The sequence below is a fragment of the Aethalodelphis obliquidens genome, unplaced genomic scaffold (genome assembly GCF_003676395.1).
Source record: "Aethalodelphis obliquidens isolate GAN/ISIS:26980383/991018 unplaced genomic scaffold, ASM367639v1 scaffold16, whole genome shotgun sequence".
NCBI lineage: Eukaryota > Metazoa > Chordata > Mammalia > Artiodactyla > Delphinidae > Aethalodelphis > Aethalodelphis obliquidens.
In genome coordinates, this window is record NW_020837960.1 from 30,177,128 (window position 1) to 30,200,149 (window position 23,022).

Genomic DNA, 23,022 nt, shown 5'->3' on the forward strand with positions numbered 1-23,022 from the left:
GCGCTGTGCCCCCCGCCTCACCCCACCCCACCCCGGGGCTGGACTCCCCACGCACTCCTTCTGCTGCTCTGTGTAGCCTGGGCCATCCGCTCACATTTTTATGGGGAGGTGAGGCCTACTGGGGTGCGGGGCCAGTTTCTGGGCCATTCAAGCCACTGGCTTCCAAGCCTTGGTGTATCCGAATCACCAGGGAATTTAAAATACAGATTCCTGAGCACAGCCTAGAAGCCAGATCTCTGGGGTGGAGACTACGAATTTGATTCACACCCTTCCCTACTCTTCCTTCGCTCCCTGTGGGCCCGTTTTGTTTTGCTTAGTGCTTGTGAACTCTGGAGGGTCTGACACTGGAGTGTTCGGTAACCCCCGGGTTTGGTGATCACCTGTGAATTTTACTTGTGGAAACATCTCTGCCCCCATGTGCAATTAGGAGTGAACAACACTAGATTTATAGCCTGATGCAACCAGGATTTTCTTCCTCATTTCCACGAGCTGAAATACAAACTGAACATAGCAATCATTTTAAGGCCACGGAAAAGCTGATGCCACGACCAGAGCTTTGGGCAACCACGGAAAGAGCAGGACCTGCCCCAGCACCCAGGCATCTGTCCTGCAGGGTGGGCGAGCACTGCCCAGACAGTGGGCATCCGGGCGTCCCCAACCCTGCAGGTTCTGGGACCACCAACCCCTGCCCAGGCACAGTGCTGGATTCCCAGCCAGCACCTGTGAGTGACCCGTCTTCAAATCCCTGCACTGCAGCTGCTCAGCGGCACCTCTCAGGTCCTCATCTGCAAAAGGGGGCGCTGGCGGCTACTTTATACAGTGCTTGGGGCAGCCCTGCCTGCTGAGCTGAGCTGTGAGGCTCGGGCCATCACAGTGTCCCTTGGTGCCTGCCCTTGAAACCGCCTGGCTAAGGGCCCTGGGGTTTGCGTATCACAGAAGCAAGAAATGCCACCTCCCCACACCAGGCTCGACCGAAGTAGGTCTGACCCCAAGGATTGCCCACAGTCTGCGGGGAGAGAGGTGGGTTTACAATCCATTATAACGCAGTGACTTGGTGCTGAGCTAACAGGCGGGGAGGGTGGGGTGACCAGGGTCAGGAACAGAAGTGCTAGAAGTGTCTTCAAGCTCCACCAGGAGTTTTAAGGCAAAGACCAAGGGCCGAGGGGTCGGCATGCTGGGCAAGGGTGCCACGTGTGACACAGGACAGGGTGTGGGAGCTCAGGAGGTACGGCCGCTGGACTCAGGGACCAGCCAGTCTCCACCGGACCCAACAAAGGCTGCTGGAGAGTGGGCGGCACCAGGAGGGTGGCGTGCTCACGTTTCCTCCGCAAAGCAGGCAGATAACTGTTCAGTGGTAACCACACGGCCCGGGGAACACTGGCTGGTAGACGGCTGGGGACGCAGAGGTGAGCGCGGGCCAAGGGCCTGTGACAGCATAGGAGCTCTGTGACCTGTTCTTTGATTTGTGGACCTGGATCTTGCCCTGGGACCCCAAGGATTACAGGAAAGGGTTCTCTTGACAACCACATTAGCCCAAGGGAAGGCCATCTAGATTCCGAGCAGCTGGCAAAACCCTCTGCATCTTTGCCTGATTCTGCGCTGCCTCCTCCTCTCCCGGCCCGGATTCCAAGCGCAGAGCCTCAGCTAGGGCCACACGCTCCTTCCTCTACTCCCCTCAGAAGCCCTGTAGGGCAGCGTCTGTATCTGACCCTCCTGGAGGCCAAGGTCCAATAGCCGTCCCGGCCTCTAAGCGACGGACTCCCACCTTGGTCCTCTGGCCCACGCCTCTCCGGGGCTCTCCCTGCTCCTCAGGGGCCCTTCACCCCCCCCACCCCCCCATTCCCGGCCACCCCCAGGGCCCCTCCTCCCCGCCCCCTTCTCCATCCCTCCCCAGCCCCGCCCCTCAGGCCTCAGTAGCCACTCCCCCGACCCCACGCCGCCCTGGGGAGCCCAGGGGCCCCCTTTCCTCCAGCTCCCACTTCAGGGCGGCAGTTGAAGCCCGCGAGCACAAAGGGGAGACACAGGACGCGGGGCCCTGGCCTGGAAGTGGTGGCGCCAAACCACAGCCCTCACGCCTCTGCCCGGGCCTCGGCCGCCGGGAACCCAGCCGCCCCGCCGCCGCTGCATCCTCCGTCCTCCGCGCGCGCGGCGGCAGCATCCTTCCCGCGGCGGCGGCATCCCCCATTCTCCGCGCGTGCGGCGGCGGCATCTTTCCCGCGGCGGCGGCATCCCCCATTCTCCGCGCGTGCGGCGGCGGCAACCTTCCCGCGGCGGCAGCCTCCCCCATTAAACGCGCGCGCGGCGGTAGAATCCTTCCCGCGGCGGCGGCAACCTTCCCGCGGCGGCAGCCTCCCCCATTAAACGCGAGCGCGGCGGTAGAATCCTTCCCGCGGCGGCGGGCTCCGCTGAGCCGCGCCCCGCACTGTCCTCTCCATCAGGTCCCGGGCCCTCGTTGGTCCCGGGTGCAGCCTCTGTAGGTGTTTTGTTGGTGACCGTGAGAGTGTTCAGCTTTGGGAAGAGAAAGTGGAGGGTGTAACCGTGAGTCAGGACAGCCGGAGGAGCCGGGCAGGACAGCTGCTTCTTCCTCTTTCCTGTCCAGGAACCAGCCACTGCGTCCCACTGACTATACCTCCTTAACGCTTCTTTTTAATGCGGTAAAATATACGTAACATCAAAGTTACCATCTTAACCATGTTTAGGTGTACAGTTCAGTGGCATTAAGGATATTTTCCTTGTTGTGTAACCATCACCCGCTCCGTCTCCAGAACTCTTTCCATCTTGCAAAACTGCAACTCTGTCCCCATTAAGCATGAAGGCCCCATCTCTGCTGCTCTCCAGGCCCTGGGAACCACCATTCTACTTTCTGTCTCCAGGAATTTGACTTATAAAACAAGAAAGAAAGCAAATTGCCATAGAGCTGTTATTGACAAAAGTCAGTAAGTGGTAACAGTATAATTTTTTGTGAATGAGGGAGGAGTGGCTGGATCTGGGAGCCCAGGTCTCCATGACCTTCACCTTCCCTGGGGGGCTCTGTGCTGCCTTGGAGGGGGCTCACCCCTTCACCCCAAACAGCGAGGGGCCCAGTGCTGGGGGACAGAGCGCTGGACACATCTTCTGTGCTCTCTGCGGCTGTTAGGAATCACTGGGTGATCTTATGCAAAGGCGCAGTCCATGTTCTGAACAAGTTCTAGGCGAGGCAGACCTACTGGCCCAGGGACCACACTCTGAGCAAGGCCTCTCTCCACCTGGGTGAACCTTGCCACCCAGGCCAGGCAGGACCTCTTTGAGGTTCAAAAAGGCCAGGCCCGATTCCTTTTTTACTTTTTATTAAATCACCTGATACAGTTTTTAAAATGAAGAAGCCAAAGCAGTTACAAAAATATTGGCGTATTTTAACAGTTCACAGTTTAACAAATCAACAGATTTGTCACGCCTGCACAGATACAATGCATATAATTGTGCCTGTCACAAAATAATTACTGCGCTAAAAAAAACAGATTAATTCCTAGGGCCCGGTGGGTGTGAGGAGTGGGGATGGGATGCAATTTTAAGGTTGTGGGATGAGCAGTTTCCACTCTTGTCAGTTTTCTCTGGGTCTGCGTGTGTAACTTCATTGGGAAATAGTGTTGAAGGGTCTGCACTGGAGGCTCCTCAGGGACCAGGGGGCCCAGCGGTCCTGCAGGCTCCTGGGCACACACCTGGTGAGCGAGGCCCGGAGACCTGGTGAGCGAGGCCCGGAGACCAGAGGCCTGGCCTTTCCAGCGGGGCTGCGGTTGTCCTGGTCCCGGTTTGGGGACCCTCTCTTTCCAAAAGATTGTCACAAGCCATGTCTACTTCCTCCAGAAAGTCCCGACGCTCTTTCATCCGCAGAGGTGTGGGCTGACTCTGGCCTCAGCTGGACATTGCAGGCCATGTCACAGCAAGTGGGAGAGATTCACTTGGAAACCTCCGGGAGGGGGCCTGGGGGCCATGCGGCAGGCACTCTCCAGGGGCTGGGCGGGGTCTGGCGCACATCTGGAGGATGATTTCAGAAGCTGAATCCAGCTGCTCTAAGGCTTCCCAGCCCCTCCGTGGGCCTGTTTCTCAAGCCCCTGGTGTTTACAAATGGAATGACTTTGTGTTATAAAATTTCTCATTTTAGGAACGCATTAGGACAACATTTCTGTGAATAAGAAGCTAGTTTAGCACATGCAAAATATTATTCGACTCGCAACACAGACCACCTTCCCCTCACCCACCCAACAAACACACACACTTATTCTCCTTCATCCTTGGAATCTAACACGATGTCTGGCTGGCCCCAAGGAATGAATGAAGTTTTAAAGGGCAGCCCGAGGAGACTCTAACATCACAGCCGCTGTCTGTCTTCAGTCTTCACCTTGCCGACTCTGCTGGGACAGGGCCCTCCTAAACCCACAGAGGGGTGCAGGCATGTCAGGACCATGGGCCAGGGTCATCTCGCCTGGTCCAGACTCCATCAGGGTGCCTGTCCTCCCGGAAACACCTGGTCCCGTTGTCCTGTCGCTGGGTGTCCTTGTCACTTAAGCAAACCTGAGCCACAGCACTAGGGAAATCAGTCCTCTGTGGGCGCTGGAGCCCAAGGTGCTCCCCCCACAAGCGCTGGGCTTGCTGTGAAGACCTTCATTCACCCACATCTGTAGGTCTGTCTTCTCCAGGTCACACGCACCATGGGCACTGCCGGCTCATGACTGCCTGCTCAGCCCCCTCTCTCCAGCCAGGACAATTAGAGCTACCCGGAGTGTCCCCATTTAGAAGTGTCCGGAATCCCTCCCTGCCTGCCCATCCAATTTCCCAGGCAGGGCTGAGCAGACTCCTTAGTAAATAGGTTAGCATAACACCAAACTCTTTCAGCATTCAAACCCATTTTCTCCCAGGCCACAGCTCACCTGGCTGTGCGATTACCCTTTAGACTGCTGCTTTCTCCCATCCTCGGGGCTGGGAAACAAATCAAGTGCTTCCTGGTGGACTGAGAAGGTGGGTTCTGTGTAAGGATAAGAGCACCATTTAGACACAATCAAGGATCCAGAAGAGACTTCGGCTTGGACAAAGACAGACCATTTCTAAACCTGTCACTGCTGTCTGAACGTGGTGGACTCTTCCCACAAGGCTGCGACTGTGCAGCTCGCAAAGAAATAAATCAGCCTGCAAGTGCGTGTGAAAGGGCTTTCTGCCCAGACAGGACGCTTGTGGTGCGCCACCAAGAAAGGAATGTTACCTCTTTCTCCATGTAGAGCCGGACAGTTTCATAAACTCTTAGGGGCATGAAATAAACACAGAAGTTAAAACAGGAAAAAAAATATATTCACGAGAACAAAAGCATGTGAACACATTTTGAATCATCTATTGGTGTAGTTTGATTTCCAATTGGTATATGATAAATATTTGCTAACATTTCATTAATGAATATGTTCCTGCGGAAAAGAAGCACCTCTGTAAATAATTAGTAAGTGGAAGACGCAGCAGTAATGAAGGACTGCAGACCCAGCTCGCCCAGTGTATATCAGTAAGAGTACTTTCTATTACAAAGAGCCAAACACCAACTCAACATGGCTTCACAAGTAAGGCTAGGGCTTCCCTGGTGGCGCAGTGGTTGAGAGTCCGCCTGCCGATGCAGGGGACGCGGGTTCGTGCCCCGGTCCGGGAAGATCCCACGTGCCGCGGAGCAGCTGGGCCCGTGAGCCATGGCCACTGAGCCTGCGCATCCGGAGCCTGTGCTCCACAACGGGAGAGGCCACAACAGTGAGAGGCCCGCGTACCACAAAAAAAAAAAAAAAGAGTAAGGCTATTTGTTATGGAATTTGCAAGTCCAGCGAGGGGACAGCCTTCCAGTGGTAGATCCACCTCCAGCCCCCCGGCTTCTTGTGGTCTCTGCTCTGCCATCCTCGGGGTCAGCTTTGTCCCAAGACTGCTGCCCCCCTCTCCACTGACTTAATGGAACAATATGACATCACTGATTCACTGTGGAGGTAAAGATGCCAGCTCCAGAGGCAGCTGGGCCTCAGTGGAATCCTGGCTCTGCCGGAGCTGTGCATCCTGGGTAAAATGTGAACCTCCTAAGCACCAGCTTCCTCATCTGGAAAATGGGAATAATAATAGGGCCTGTGGCCTAGGATGGCTGTGAGCATTAAATGAGATGGTGAGATGGTGGCTGACATGAACAAGACACTTATAAATGTCAGCGCCCACTGTGTCTTTACGGAACGTATTCAGTGCTCACAGAGCGTGGGGCATCGTGCTGGCTTACGGAGACAAGAGCCAGGGAGAACACAGGGGAGGAAGTAGGTGCCCTGCCCTTGATACCCTCACCCCCAAGACAGGAGCAGGAGTGGGGACCTGACGGCACCTGGTGAACAGTGGACAGAGAAGCAGGGAAGCAGGGGGGAAGGCGACACTGGCCTCCAGGGCTGCTTTCAGCCTCCTTTATGTTCGGCACAGACAAACCAAGTACAGCCAGACCTCAGAGACAGCACGGGTTCTGCTCCAAACCACCAAGAAAGGGAAGATCACAGGAGAGCAAATCACATGAATGTGGGGTTTCTCAGTGCATGTGAGTTAATGTGGACACCATACTGCGGTCTATGAAGTGTGCAGTCAAATAGCATTATGTCTAAAGAAATGGACATGCCTTAATTAAAAATAATTTACTGCTGAAAGATGCTTACCATCGTCTGAGCCTTCAGTGAGTCACAGTGTTAACATCAAAGATTCCTGATCACAGACCACCATAATCAGACGTAACACGTAACAGTAACGAAAAAGTTTGAAATATTGTGAGAATTGCCAAAATGTGACCCAGAGACAGGAAGACAGGAGCAAATGCTGTTGGAAAAACGGCTCTGACAGACCTGACCAACACGAGGTCGCCACAGACCTTCAGTTTGTAAAAAACGTAGTATCTGCGAAACACATTAAAGCAAAGTGCAATAAAACAAGGTCCGCCTGTACTGGGGTCGTGAAATCCGAAAAGCAAAACCCTCCTACACTGTTGCTGGGAATGTAAATGGAGCCAAATGCAAATGCAGCCACTATGGAAAACAGTATGCAGTTTCCTTAAAAAACCAAAAACAGAATCACCATATGATCCAGCAATCCCACTCCTGGGCATACACCCGGAAAAGATGAACACTCTAATCTGAAAACATACATGCACCCCAATGTTCACAGCAGCACTATTTACAATAGCCAAGAGGTGGAAGCAACCTAAATGTCCATTGACAGAGGAATGGGTAAAGAAGATGTAGTATATGTATGTGTGTGTGTACACACACACACACACACACACACACACACACAGTGGAATATTGTTCAGCCTAAAAAATAGAGTGAAATATGCCATTTGCAGCAACATGGATGGAGCTAGAGATTATCCTACTAAGCAAAGTAGGTCAGACTGAGAAAGACCAATATCATATGATATCACTTATTTGTGGACTCTAAAAAAATGATAAAACAAACGTATTTACAAAACCGAAACTGACTCACAGACATAGAACACAATCTTATGGTTACCAAAGAGGAAAGGAGTGCAGGGGAGGGATAAATTAGGAGTTTGGGATTAACACACACACACTACTATATTATAAAATAGATAAACAAGAGCCTACTGCAGAGCACAGGGAACTATGCTCAATATCTGTAATAACTTAAAATGGGAAAGAACTTGACAAAGAATATATATATACATATGCATAACTGAATTACTTTGCTGTATACCCGAAACTAACACAACATTGTAAATCCATTATACTTTAATTAAAAAAAATAAGACAAATTTTTGTTTTTAAAAAGCAAGAAAGAATTTTCTTGACTCAAAGGGACCAGAATACCCTTTTTTTTTTTATCCCAACACAAAGGAACACAACATTTTCTAGGATTGGAGACAAAAGCAACCACACCCTGCTCAAGCCCAGAGAACCTGTGTGGTGCAGAGCCATGCGAGGTAACAGGAGCAGGGGAATTATGTCCCTGGTTATTTATTCTGGACGGTGTTAGGCAAGTACTTAACTGTGCTTGGAAATGTTCCATGCTTTTAGTAGATAACGAAAATCAAAATTTTTGATATTTAAGCAACTTCCCCCAGGAAGAGAAAAAGCAATGAAAATCTATTTTAAATAACCATAGAAGTGAAGACATTTGACCTTGCATCTACTGCTCCCTTCTCCCTGCTGCCCGATGCCCCCCATCCTGAGTTCTGCTCAGTGGGGTGTGTGAGGGGGGAAACGTCGACTAGAAACTGTAGCTGTAAACATCATCTTTGTAGATGAACTAGTTAAACTGACATTTAACCATCAAATGCCCCCTCTCTGCCTGCCGCCGTGCCGGGTGCCACCCCTGGGTGCCAGAGTCCTCGGGGAAGCACATCAGGCTGGGTACTGCTCCTGTGAAGCTCGCAGAGGGTGGGTGGTCCACGCAGACAGAGGATGCTGTGAGCTCAGGAGATTCCTGCCCCAGACCCTCTGGGAGGCTCAGCTCGCCCATGCACACGGGTACTGGGACTCTGTCGAGACGCCAGCCACAGCTTGGGATTCACGAGCGGCCCTGGAGTCCTCCTGTTTGGACCTGTTACTCTCCATGCTCCCTGTTTCATGCAGGAAAACCCGAGCCCCAGAGCAGCAGACTGATTTGCCCCAGTGCTTCCCCAAGAGACCAGCACAGGTCGGAACACAGTTCCACATTTCTTCCTCCAGAACTTGCCATTCCCTTGGGCAAGGAGCAGACGGCCCATTTTCAGTCTCACTCTGGACCACAGGTCATCATTCAGTATAAACTACTGTGAAAGAAATCAAGTTGTAAAGCAAAGACCGCCGGGCATCTTTTCAAGTTGGCTTGATAGTTACAGGATGAGAGAGGATGCTGTGAACGCACTGGCCCCGGGCGCACTTGCCCTTAAGAATGGAAACACCAGAGCACTGAGGAAGTGCCATTTGTTAAATTATAGTTTAAAAAATTCTTTCTTTAAGAATGTGAAATCGATCGCATAAAATGAGTCACCGGTGTGGGAGCGGGTGACAGGGCTGGTAGGGCTCTGGTTAATGTCAGTTGTCTGGCTGGTAGGGGAAGAACTGTGCTGGAAAGGAAAGCAGAGATGCTCTTTAGGGATAGGAATGTGTTGGAAGAAATGCCTTTTAAGCCAGGGCATGAAGAAGTTTCTGGCCCAAGCACTCAGCTCCCCCTACCACCTTGCATCAGAGCCTCCAAGGTGGGGAGCTCTCGAATTTTCCTCAGAACTAGCAGTGTCATCTGCCAGCAAGATCAGCAGCTGCTTTTCTAAGTAAAAAGGAGGAGGAGGAGAAGAAGAAAGCAAGCAAGCCAGAGAAAATCACTGCATTAAAGAAGGCAGTGAATATTTTCACTGTGTGGAAAGGATATTTCCAGCACATCTGGGCAAGAACTTAAACCCTCCAAGTGGTTAATCTAAGATTCTCATGCTTCCCAGGGATGTTTTATTGTGTTACTTCCAAGTTTTATCACTTTACTTCCAATTTGTATCCTTGGGGATGGAACAAAAATGATTTTCTGAATCATAGGAAATGATTCAAGCTGGGTACAATTTGATATTAACCGAGGGTATTCAGGAAGCACAGATGAACTTAGCAGTTTTTCATAGATTCTAAAATGGGATTCAAAGTGGCAAACATTATTTTTTCCTCCTAATTCAATAAAGTGACAGAACGAGTTAAGTTATTAAAGATCTGACACCCCACCAGGATTCCGCAGTACTGGGGTAAACTCAATTACTCTTTCTAAATAATATAGCAGGGGAAAATGAAAGCATTATTGTGACCATGCCCAAGAATAAATGAAGAAAACATGTTTAGTTTTATGAAGAAACTCAGTCCTCAAGACTTATGTTTTCGTAAAACAAACAAAGAAAAAACAGTCAATTAGATTAAAGAGATTCTTTAATCCCAGATTTCCTCCTAGATCCTACCGACTTGCTATTTAAATTGCCTCGCAAGCATGTGTGGCTTAGGAAATACCTACCTACACTTTGTGCAGTCAGGATGGTAGTGAGAAAGATGACATTTGCCTTTGAAAACTGTCCGTGTGCCGAAAGGCTCAGGGAAAATAAAGCTGAAAATATGAAAAGAAAAGTGAGCACGCTCACCCAGTCCAAACCCGTGTTAAGGACATCGTGTTTGAATTAGTAACACGGGTTCTGGTGGCATATTCAGAAAATTGGTGAACTGAGTTTTCTAATATTTTATTCTCTGAATTAACTTCCACCTTCCAGCAAGGGAAAATGCCTGGAAATATATTTAAGAGTGCTTATGGTATTACATACTTAGGAAGACAATGATGGAGGACATTACTGCTCATGCCTAAATATAAAGTGAGGTCGTCTCTCAATATTATCACTCAAAATAGAAGGAATCATCTGATAAGCAATATCTTAGAAAGATTAATTGAGGTAGGCATTGGTCTAAAATAGGATCGTCGGATTTGACAAAGAAAAATCTGTAGTTGGGCATTCTGTATGCCCAGTTAAATCTGAATTTCAGATACACAACATTTTTTTTTTTTTAGTATAAGTATGTTCCAAACCATATGTGGGGCATTTTTACACCAAAATGTATTTATTGGTTACCTGAAATTCAAGTTTAAGTGGACACCCTATATTTTATCTTGCAAGCTGAGTCTAAAATGACCTTAAAACACTAGTTTTGGATGATTATAGAGGTCATTTGATGGAATGGATTTTGAAAAACAGAGACAAAAAAATTGAACAGGTTTAGTATTTAGTAATTATTCTCGGGGCTGTGACACTCGATTACAATTGTTTATATTGTTAACAGTGCTTATAAAAATCACTTACAAAAGCCACAAAGTAAGTGTTTTACATGTGGTGATCACTAAGTGAAAACAAACAGAAAAAAGACAAGCACAGAAAGGCAAGCCATTTCCTTGTGGCCTGCGTAAAATTTCCAGAGAGAGCAACATATACTGAAAGTCAAAAAGGGCCGCGCTTCATACAACTTTGATGATATAAAATGATGTTTTAGGAAACTCAAAAAGAGATAATAGCAAGGACAAAATTACTAAAGCCAAAGACGCATATAAGTGATTGAATAAAATTATTTCATGTTAAGTGAGAGCAGGAAAAAGCAATATTCTAAAATCATGTTAGTTTATCTAATGTGTAATTTTACATACTTATAACTGAAAGCAGATATTTAAGCATTCCATCTCCATCTCTTAAAGGATATCTATATCAATGTCTAAATCGCTATCATCCATCTGTATATCATCTATCTATCCATCTAAGCTTTTCCTTTTTTAATCTTCTCATTGGGAAACTAGAGGATCACATTATATACCAGACTGCCTTATGTTTGGTCATGTATGACACAGAGTACACAGATTTTAGGAAAATGTACGGACTGTCTTATCAAGCTCAAACTCACTTATATCATGATGCTAATAAAACTTATGACTCTGCCTAATGTTTGACCCACCTGACAAACTGTTTCCGGGTGTGACCCCTGCTTCCAGCCAAGATGGAGTAATGGGACCAGGTGTACCCTCCCCCCTTAAACAATTCAAAAATTGGACAAAATATATTTCAAAACTGGTTTTCAGACATCAGACAATGGACAGCACAAGTACTGTTTCCCCAAGAAACAAAGTGAGTCTTACTGTTGCATGAGCTTACTGCTTGAAAGCAGTTCCCAGTACAGGAAAGAAGAATCTGAATAAAGTCCAGTGTGCTTGGTGTTTTGAGCAGATGGAAGTTGCACTGCACGGAAGCTAAGGTGGCTGGAATTTAAGGGCAATGTTTTGGAGAGCGAGAGCTGCACAGAGGGCGAGCTTTGGAGATCTGCAAAAGGGTCCCCTCAAGTCAAAGTGATGCATGAGAGGCCTCTACCAGAGGCTGAGAACCACTTCCTGGAGTTCACACAGGGCTGAGAATAGTCTGTGTCCTACCAGTCAGAGTGGTAGCTGGGGCTTCTGGCAGAATTCTCAGAAGGGCATTTCTTTAGCAGCGGGGGCTAATTAGCCCTAGACTTAAAGGCAGTTCTAGACTTGATATATAAGCTTAGAAACAAGTATCAAAAGGATCCAGTTCATTTAACAGCGTGCCAAAACAAAATTCAACACTGAACAAATATAACGAGGTCTAGCAACCAACAAAGCAAAATTCAAAATATCCAGCGTCCAATTAAAAAAATTACTAGGTTGAGAAATTAACAAGATGATCCCTTAACAATGCATCAATAAGAATAAAATACCTAGGGATAAAGTTAACCAAGAAGTGAAAGATCTGTACACTGAAAACTATATGATTTGATGAAGGATAGTGAGACACAAATAAATGGAAAGACACTTTGATCATTTTTGGGAAAGAGTTAATATTGTTAAAATGTCCATACTACCTAAGTAATCTACAGATTCAATGCAATCCCTATCAAAATACCAAAGGCATTTTTCACAGAAACACAAAAAATAATCCTAAAATTTGTATGGAACTGTGGAAGACCCAATTGCCAAAGCAACCTTGAGATGGAAGAGCAAAGCTAAAGATATCACACATCCTGATTTCAAAATATATTACAAAGCTATAGCAATCACAACGATATGGTACGGGCATGAAAAAAAGACATATAGATCAATGGAACAGAATAGAGAACCCAGAAATAAACCTGTGCATATACGGTCAGCTTATTCACCACATGGGAGCCAAGAATATAGAATAAATGGGGAAAGGACAGTCTCCTCAATAAATGGTGTCAGGAAAACTGGACAGCCACAAGCATAAGAATGAAACTGGACCCCAATCTTATACCATGCACAAAAATCAACTCAAAATGGATTAAAGACTTAAATTTAAGACCTGAAATCATAAAACTCCTAGAAGAAAACAGAGAGGGTAAGTTCCCTGACATTGGTCGTGGCAATGATTTTTTGGATTTGACACTAACCAAAAGAAAAGGTAACAAAAGTAAAATAAAAGTGGGAAGTATCAGGTTGGCCAAAAAGTTCATTTGGGTTTCTCCATAAGATTTTGGCCAACCCAGTACACCACGCTAAGAAGCTTCTGCACAGCGAAGAAAGCCATTAATAAAATGAAAAAGCAACCTACAGAATAGGAGAAAATATTTGCAAATCGTATCTCTGGAAAGGGTTTTATATTCAAAATATTTAAAGAACTCACACAACTCAATAGCAAAAAACCAAAGAATCCAACTTTAAAATGGAGAGAAGACCTGAGACATTTTTCTAAAGATGGCATACAAATGGCCAACAGGTATATTAAACGGTGCTCAACATCACTGCTCATCAGGAACATGCAAATCAGAGCCACAGTGAGATATCACCTCACACCTGTTAGAACGGCTATTATCAAAAAGACAAGAGATAACAAGTGTTGGTGAGGGTGTGGAGAAAGGGAGCCCCTGTGCACCTGCTGGTGGGAGTGTAGTGGGTTGGCCAAAAAGTTTGTTTGGGTTTTTCTGTTACATTATCTTATGGAAAAACCTGAACTTTCTGGCCAGCCCAGTAATTGGTACAGCCACTATGGAAAACAGTATGGAGGTTCCTCAAAAAATTAAAAATACAACTACGGTTGTATTCCCACTTCTGGGTATCTATTTAAAGGAAATGAAATCAGTATCTCAAAGAGATAGTTGCATCCTCGTGTTTATTGCAGCATTGTTCACAATAGCCAAGGTATGGAAACAACCGAAGTGTCCATCAATGAATGAATGGATAAAGAAGATGAGTGTGTGTATATATGTAAAAATACACATACACACACATCTTCTTTGTATACACACACACACACACACACATATTTTTCCCATACTGTTCAAGGGCCCCAACTTCTTCATAATCCAATCCAATGACCCACCTGTAGCTCATCCCAAACCACCACAGGGAAAATCTTAGTAAATTGATACTACTGCGAAGCATAGCCTAGCACGACCTACTTGACCAACAATGGCTTCCTCACCGCTGACATCTTTTGAACACACTTTTTTAGCCTGGATTCCATGCTACCCCAGTGCAGAAGCCAAGACAAAGCATTGTGCGCAGTTGATTTACGTGCGAATGTGATCTCAGGGAGCAGTAGTGTCAGGTGAGGGAGAGAACAAGGAAGGAAAACCAATTCAAGGATGCATTATTCGGTTGGCTGCCACCGTGGGTGACTGGGGCTCAGTTCTGTCAAGACCTTCTAAAGTGCCTTACGAAATGCCTCTCCAAACTGTTCTGCTTTGGGAGATCAAAGGAGGAAGCATCTATATATTGATTCTTTTTTTTTTTTTAATTTTTTTAACTCTTTATTTTATTTTTCAATTTAACTTTATAAATTAATTAATTTATTTTTGGCTGCGTTGGGTCTTCGTTGCTGCACGCGGGCTTTCTCTAGCTGCGGCAAGCGGGGGCTACTCTTCGTTGCGGTGCACGGGCTTCTCATTGCGGTGGCTTCTCTTGTTGGGGAGCACAGGCTCTAGGCACGTAGGCTTCAGTAGTTGTGGCACGTGGGCTCAGTAGTTGTGCCTCACGGGCTCTAGAGCACAGGCTCAGTAGTTATGGCGCACGGCCTTAGTTGCTCCGTGGCATGTGGGATCTTCCCGGACCAGGGCTCGAACCCGTGTCCACTGCATTGGCAGGCGGATTCTTAACCACTGCGCCACCAGGGAAGTCCGCCATTGATTCTTTTAATCCATTGGTCAAGGGTAACACCCTGGGCATCAGTTGCCCCTCGTATCCTGAGTTCAGAGTGGGTCCTACGAGCATTCTGCACAGATGAGGCATCAGAGAAGCTCCACTGCCGCGGGCCCCGGCAAAGCACCTGCCCGAACATGGCTGCAGCCCATGTGGACACAGTCACTGTAATAGCAGCTGGAGGAAGAAGGGGCCCGGAGGAGTCTGACGTGCACAGGAGTCCTGCGTAACTTGGCACAGTGAAAGCCTCTGACGACATCAGAGAAAAATTTTAGTTGTCTGTTTTTGCCTATGTAGAGCATATTTTCCGCCAGTGCAGAAATTCAACTGGAAAAGCAATTACCGCATATTAATCAAGCAGATTTTAGGGCCTACTGAACCCAGAGGCAGGTTTTAAAATCCCTTATATTGTTGAGTATGCTTTCAACAGACATTATCAGTAACTAGTAAAATACAAATTCTTTTTGTACTTTGTAATTTAAATGGAAAAGCACACCAAGAAATGACTTCATTTGAAAATAAAACAGCCCTCGCTGGCAGCCCACAAGCTTATTTATTTCATCTCTGGCTCCTGCTGCCCAGGACATGTTCTGTGCTCTGGACAGATGCACACTTCACCCTGTATGACATTCCTAGGCTTATTCCTTTCTCTGAGTCCTGGAAGCTGAGGTAAAGCAAATCTGACTTGGTCACATAGCTGAATAAGTTTGAGCAGGGCACGGTCTCTCAGAACTTCATTATTCTCATTTGCAGAATGGGGGAAAATAATACTTAACTCACAAAGCTTTCGTGAGGAGTAATTCTATGTGCAAAAGGCTTCACGCAGTGCCTGTCACGTGGTAGGTATTCGCTGTAACTTTAGGGTCCAGGCGACATAATAAAGCTAATTATGCAACTTTGAAGCGTGATGCATAGTTTGCTCTACGCAATGCCTTCTGGCATTTCTGTGACAGTGAAAACATCATTGTTACGACTACAATTCTTATTATTGACAGGGGTTGGAAAAGGCGAATGACTTGACCAAGGCTGACATTAAGTAAGCGGCAGGGCCAAGACCTAGGTCTTCTGACCCCAAGCCCCGGGTTCTTCAGATGCTCCACACCAATCCTCCCCACCCCAAACCCTTCCCACGGTGCCGCTTCCTCTCAAGACGGGAGAGTCATGGTTCCAGCCCTTTGCTTAGTGCTTGATCCCGTCATGGCGTCCACTTTTGTGTTTCCTGTGTGTATCCTGACTCCTCAATTAACTGTAAATGTAGTTCCTTGAGTGTTTGAGGACGGCGATTGAGGTTTGTTTCAGTTCTGTTTGGCTACAAGTCCTAACGGACTATCAAACACATACCAAATGCTCAGTAAATATCTAGTGAATTCAACTCTCTTGCTCGCTCAAAGAACATTCAGGTTATGAGCAAATTCATACATGAGATGAAGATTGTATTAATTGTTTAGTAACACTTTAGAAAAGCAGGAGCCCCAAACCCTTGCAGAATTAAAAAAAAAAATCTTAATGAAGACTACTGAATTCAGGGGGACCTCTGAATATTCCAGCCTTGGGATTATCAATGCGCTCGCTAGCTCTCCGTTTCGCTCATTGAAACACTCTAAGCTGATTCATGAGAGGCTAGGAAACGTCCGGTCGTGAAATGACTCCAAGTTTAACTTACCTGCTAGAACTAGGTCATACTATAAGTCTTAAGAAAAAAGTCGGATTTCCATTTGGAGAAAACACTAATAATAGCTAACACTTATGCACGCTTAAAAGCTAGGCATGTGCTAAAAGCTTTACAAATACTAAATTTTAAATCAAGTTTAATGCGCAATTTACATACAAATCACCAATTTAAAGTGTACAGTTTGATGAGTTTTGAAAAACGCATATATGTGCACGTGTAACCACCACTACAATCAAGATTCTACCAAACTTTCATTTTTATTGCTGAATAATTTATTTCACTGCATGGATATCTCACAATTTATCTATTCATCTGTTAATAGACATCCATTTGCGGGCTATAATATAAAGGTATTTTGAACATGCACGTACAGACTATTGTGTGGACATGCTTTCCTTTCCACTGGGTAAATACCCTAGAGTGTGATTGCAGGGTCATATGGTAAGTATACGTTTAACTTTATAAGGAACCATCAAATTGTTTCCCAAAATGGCTTTTTTATATTCCCACCAATAATGTATGCGCATTCCAGTTGCCAACACTAGATTTTGTAGGCTTTTTTTTCCCTTCTATTTGTTTTTTATTAAGGCTGAATTTAAAGCCACTAAGACTCACCTACACAGTTCTGAGGATTTCTGCATTCACTTGCACAGCAAAAATCAAGATACAGAACGGCTGTATCACTCAGAGAAATTCCCACACGTCCTTTTGCAGTCAATCCCTATCTCACTCTTGCACCCCGGCAGCCACTGCTCTGTTTTCCGACCTCATGGTTTTGCCTTTTCCAGAATGTCATATAGGTGGAATCATGAGTATCAAATCAACACACTGTACACTTTAAACTTACATAGTGTTGTATGTCAATAATATTTCCATTTAAAAAACAAAACCAAAAACCTGCCTTTGTGGAGTTTACCTTCTGGGGCGGGGCGAGGAAAAACAAGAGGCAAGTGTACGTTAGTGATGGTCAGTGCCATGTAGAAAATAAAGCCGGGCCAAGGGGGCAGGATGCTGGCTGGTGTGGGGAGACGAGGACAGACTGCAGTCTTATACACAGTGCAAGGGGGGAGCCTCTAATAAGATAAGATCTGAGCAGACCTGAAAGAGGTGAGGGAGGAAGCTGAGAAGCTGGGGAGAGACAGATGCGGATGGAATAGGAAGTGCAGAAGTCTCGAGACCACAAGCGCGTGGCAGGTTCCAGGAACAGCGAGGACAGCGCTGGAGCTGGAGCAAGCAGGTGACGGGGTGGGAAAGACACGGCAGGACACGCAGAGCCTTGTTGGGCACAGTAAGGGGTCTGGCTGCCACGGATGGGGGTGAGAGGGGGAACGGCAGGAGGACCGCCCAGGCTGCTGTGACGAAGAAGACAGGTGCGGGGAAGGGGGAGGAGACAGCAGCTGGGAGCCACTGAAGGAAAAGCCGGGTGTGGGGTGGAGGGGGTCGTGGGCGTGCGCGTGTATGGAGCCAAGGTCTCCCTGTGGCTCGGACAACTGGGAAGGCGGGTAAGTCTGTAGGACGGCAGGCTGGACGGTCGAGGCAGGAGGCCAAGTTTGGATACGTTCAGTCTAGAGAGAATCTGAGTCATGGGTCAGATGTGCCAGACAGGTCTGGGCTGGGAATCTGGGACTCGGCAGCCAGGGAGCAAGTGTGAAGAGGAGAGGCCTGGGATGGAACACGGAAGGGACAGAAAGCAGTCAGGTGTGGATGAGAGGTGCTTCGTGGAGAAGCAGAGCCAGGGAGCAGGCTAGAGAACCACGGCAGGTGTGGGTGTCTGTCGTCTGTCACAGACGCAGTTAAATATATGAGTCTGCAGCTCAGGGAGGAAAGAGGCTGGACTTGTGAATTTGATGGTCACCAGCAAGACTGGGCAGGGCTGCTCAGCGAATGGGGGTTGATAAAGGAATAAAGAAATCTGAGGACCGTGCCCGAGACGTTTCCAACACTTCAGGTGGAACTTGTTATTGTGGGTTTTGCTTTTTGAAATTCACGCAGGAGAAGATGGCTGTCAACAGAGCAGCCCTCTCTCCGAGCCACTTAACTGCTACTGTTTGCTCAAGCTTTAGACCAGCCTGGGAGCGTTCCTCGTGCGTGTCCCTCAACTACTGCATCAGAACCAACTGGGGACCCTGTTGAAATCGAGGATTCCATGTTCCACCCCAACCCTACCAAAACAACCTCGGGGGCCAGACCCCGAGAAGACAGAAAACTCCAGATGATTCTCATACACACTAAGTTTAAAAGCACTTCATTAAAGGCAGGGAGAAAAAAGCAGAAGACAATCAGAGCGGAAGGGAAATACAGGTAAGACTGACGGCAGTGACACAGCGGGGGAACTCTGTAGCCAGATATGGGCATCGTGTGCAGAACTGGGGCGGGAAGACTCAACACGGAAACACGGGTTCAGCTCCTAAAGACCACCGTTACCGTTAGGGTCAGGCCACTCACTATCGGAATTCCTCAGTTCTTAACATGTTTTAGAATAGCTTCATATGAATGAGTTGAATTTTTAAGAAAAGGAGTATAGTAGTTTCTTAATCTTCTGTATTTTGTGTCGAAGGAGGGAGTAAAAATAATTGTTTGGGATAAAAGAGTCAAAGTAGGCTCAGCATATCACAGAATTCGGCATTATTCTAGAAATGGAACGCTCATTATGATTTCTTTCTACTAGAAAGGTGTCTATTTCACATCTTGTATTATAGCACTAAGTGTAACAGAGAAACGAATCCGTATCTAAACCATAAGTCATTAGTTCATTATGGAGGCAGAAGATCTAGATATTATTAATGAAAACAACTGAAGAGATTTATTTGGAGGCCACCTGTTAAGGCACGCTTTAAAATAAAACACCTTTGTGTATATAAAAATACAATTGACTCCATATTTTGATTTATGAAAAATAAATTTATTACATAACACCTTGTTTTTAACAATGTTCAATTTCTTTAAATTCAGAATACTTGTGTCATTCATGTAAAATAGTTTGATACAGTACATTGTATGTTATAGGTTTTCTTTTTTCCTCAAAAATTCTAAGGCTCTCCTACTCCTTCTCCTTTGCTGAAGTAAGGGCACCCTAAACAACGTGCGAACAAGTTTTTAAAAAGAAAATGAACTGAACAAAATTTTAGTAGCACTACACCAACCAGCTTTCAAATCAGGACAAAGTATCTGAATTGGACGCCGCACCTTTTTAAGGAAGTTATCATTCATGCTTTTTTCATCTTTAAAGCATGCTCACAAGTCAGCAACACCAACAGGAAAAATGAAACACCGTCTATGACAATCAGTTTAGTTTGTTTGCTGAACCAAACAGGTTTATATCAATGACAACATATTTAATTACTATCAATAGCAGCTTTAATACCAGTCAAGTCATAGATTAAAAGTAAAAACAAACTCATAAGTTGGAAATCAATCTTTGGGAGTTTTGAAACCTTCCTGGAAAAACTATGTGGCTTCTTGTACTTTCAAAAAATTCCAAGCAGTATTCTTGGTCAAAAAACACTGATTAATGTAGAAAACGAATCAACCCACTGTTAAGACACTAAAATGAACGGTGTACCGAAATAATCTCATTTTGAGTCTTGGTTACTTTGTTAACATATACTGTATGTTTCAAGTACCAGTTAAACTTTTGTGTGTGTGTGTGTACTATTGGTCAGATAATGTTGTTACACTGGAAGAATTCACCACATACAACGACAAATGCTCGCCCCTAGCACGTTTCACAGCTTCAACTGCTACAGACTGTCACTGAAAAAAATGCATTGGTCAGTCTGAACCATGTCAAGTAAACTATGGAAGTAGCAAACCCACAACACAAACTGTGCTAGCACTTTCTTCTCAAGTCTAACTCCAAAAAGGTACAACTTGGAAGCCACTACCCCAATCTGTGAAAAGTGGTGGAACTCGGCTACCGGACATTTGACTACGTGGCTGCACAGTACATTCTCATGGCCCATTCCAGGTTCCCGCCGAGAGCCGCAGGCAGCCCTGCAGCACAGCGACAGTGCATGGACAGTATCCGATGCAGCTCAGTACCGGTGTGTCTGATGAGAGTACTGTGGAGGCTGCTGGGAGGTAGTTGAGTATCCCATGCTGCTCTGTGGCTGTGATGTGCTTGGTCCAGGGTTGGGATAGGCAGCATGTGGATTGGAACGCTGGAAAAGGAGAGGGAGGGCAGATGTGACTCAGGTGTTCTATGCGCTGGCCGTATCCTGAGCCAGCAAGGCTTATGTGTGGTTGAAATGTCTTCTATTTTACGGCAGTAAGAATTTTAAAAGTCTTGTGCTATGTATTGGCTTTAGAATTAAAATGACAAAACCCCCAAATCTTTTAATATCAGCTTTTCTTTATGAAGGTCAGAAGTATTTCTGGTAAAATAACACTAAGCTGAGTCTTACTACTGTGCTGTGCAGTTCAGTTTTTTTCTATAACAGGAACTCCCTTTTATGCTGTTTTGTATCTACCTGATAAATGATAACTAACTTGCCTGGGATGCTTACTCTTGAACTCAATGATGTGTACATTAAGAAATTCAAAGATAATCTACATGCTTGTTTCTTCAATAGAAAACTCTCAGCACACACGCATGACTAAAGAACAAAAATGAATATGACAAAAAAGGGTACCGCAGAATCATTTCTTCAGCATTAGATATTTTTACGCCCTTTACATTAATGAATCTTACTTTCTGCTACAAGTGATATACAAAAGTAAAGTTACAATTATTAAAATGTAAGAAGAGTGGTATTCTCAATTCTACAAACAGTGCAAGGGGCAGCGTTCAGAGTCCTCTAGTTTTGATCTCTCCTATTGCTATTCCCACGCCTGCACCTCTCTCTCATACTGTTAGTTCCCCAAGACAAACACTACGAAAGATTAACCGTGATTCAATACCTTCTTCTTTCAAAGCATGTTTAATAAATCATGTAATTTGAAATTCTGCCAGCCCTAGCGAAAATAACATTTTAAAAAGAGTGGACATGTGAAATTGTAGTCAGAAATGCTATTTTTGAAACCACCCAGAAAAACCACCACAATAATAACGTCAACAAACAGAAGCACGGCAGCATGCTCCACCCTGCTCCATTTTCACGCTCAGGACGCACCACCTGGGCGTGCAAACAATCCTCGTGCCGACAGGTGCGTTCTTTCCCTCCAGGTGGGGAGGAAAAGGTAGTGGAGCAAACATCAACCCACAAGACGCCTGTCTGTGAGCTTACAGGAGGACAATTACTACTCGGGCAGACGATGATTCCCAGGGTTTGGTGGGCCAGACCTCCCGTTAACCACAGCAAAGAGTTCATATCTAGTTCTTGAGGTGGAGCCGCAGGCTCTGGGAGCCGTATTAGTTTACTAAGACCTCTTTCTCTCTTTTAGTAGGGAAATAACTCTAACTGGTCAAGTTTTCAGTATGCTTCCACACTGAAATCCAGATCAGTTGAGAATAGGATTCGAACCAGCAGGGAGGTGGTACACGATGTTCAAAATGGGTCTGTCGGCAAAGGACCTGACCATGTCACTTGAGAGGATCCACAAGTGGCATCGGAGCCACCCCCAGCAGATCTGAGTCTGCGTCCTGAGTCTGCCTCCAGCTCGTGGGGTGAACACGGGAAAGGGGTTTAACCTCTAGAGCCTCAGTTTTCTGAAACGACAATAATGCTGACCTCACAGAGTTGTAACGCTTGGAGGAAATGATGTCTGTTTCACACTGAGTAGAAGAGCTGGCACATGGTAAGTACTCAGCAAGCTCTTCCCATGATTACAGTCACCACCAGCACCACCACCAGCACTCAGGAAGTGTGTCCTGTGCACTGTGAACGCTACTAAGAATTCTAATGATGACGACGATAATAAGAACGAGTAGGTGAGTGGTGTCAGCTACTAAATGCCTGTCAGCCGGGCCGGCCACTGTCCTTAGCTCACGTCCGCTCATGGAATCCTGACCACAGCCTCACGCTGACCATCATCCACATCCATCCGACACATGAGGAAACTGAGAACATCTGAACCACCTACTCAAGGTTGCCCAGAAGTCAGTGGCGGGGCTGGGATTTGGAAGCCTGAGTCCTTAATCACTGTGGTTTCAGAAACGACAGGCATCACTTCCTGAGCGCCCACTGTACGCTGGGTGCTGAAGTTCACCACAGCTGTTCCCACGGCAACGGCAGGTTAGGCTTCGCCCGTCTCATGTTACAGATGAGAAGCTAAAGCCTTGTCCAAGGTCACAGAGTTAATGAATGGCGTAATTTACGTCTGATCATGTCAAGTCTGGCTAAGCCCCCTCTACTGTACCACCAAGTGCTTTCAATGCCAATAACTCTTCATGTCAACGTGTTTCCCAGGCATGTAAAGGTCGGTATTTTCTTAACGACGTCGCATTTTCCAGTGGTCACAAGCCCACATGCAATACTGACAAGGCAGGTCAATGCGAAACAGACGGGAAGTACCTGATAGTCTGAGGTCATGATCAGTCCACCTGAGGTAGTGGTAGGAGGGACGACTCTCACTTTCTTCAGCGGGGGCCCCTGGGTGTGACTGCTGTCTTGATTCCCTGGGTGGCCGGTCCCATTCGTGTGGTTATTGCCCTGCTGCTGCTGCTGGTTCTTCTCAAGTGGTTAAACACAAAAATAAAGCTCAGCTCAGGAGGAGAACAGAAC

General features: G+C 46.4%; 1 protein-coding gene across 10 annotated transcripts in view; it reads right to left on the bottom strand.

Annotated features, from left to right (window-relative positions):
* Window positions 1–3,313: 3,313 nt before the first annotated feature.
* Window positions 3,314–23,022, bottom strand: part of CDK8 (cyclin dependent kinase 8) — a 120,543-nt gene continuing 100,834 nt past the window's right edge. For 5 of the 10 annotated variants that reach the window (XM_027116641.1, XM_027116640.1, XM_027116644.1 and 2 more), the window contains 3 exons: window positions 22,813–22,971; window positions 4,908–5,002; window positions 3,314–4,091 (listed from right to left, as the gene is read on the bottom strand). In XM_027116641.1, coding sequence (XP_026972442.1) covers window positions 4,028–4,091; window positions 4,908–5,002; window positions 22,813–22,971 — 318 coding nt within the window. In that variant the 3' untranslated portion in view covers window positions 3,314–4,027. Of the gene's footprint in view, window positions 4,092–4,907; window positions 5,003–19,240; window positions 20,521–22,812; window positions 22,972–23,022 lie in introns of those variants that run through there. The other 5 variants (XM_027116645.1, XM_027116642.1, XM_027116646.1 and 2 more) reach the window with 3 other exon arrangements.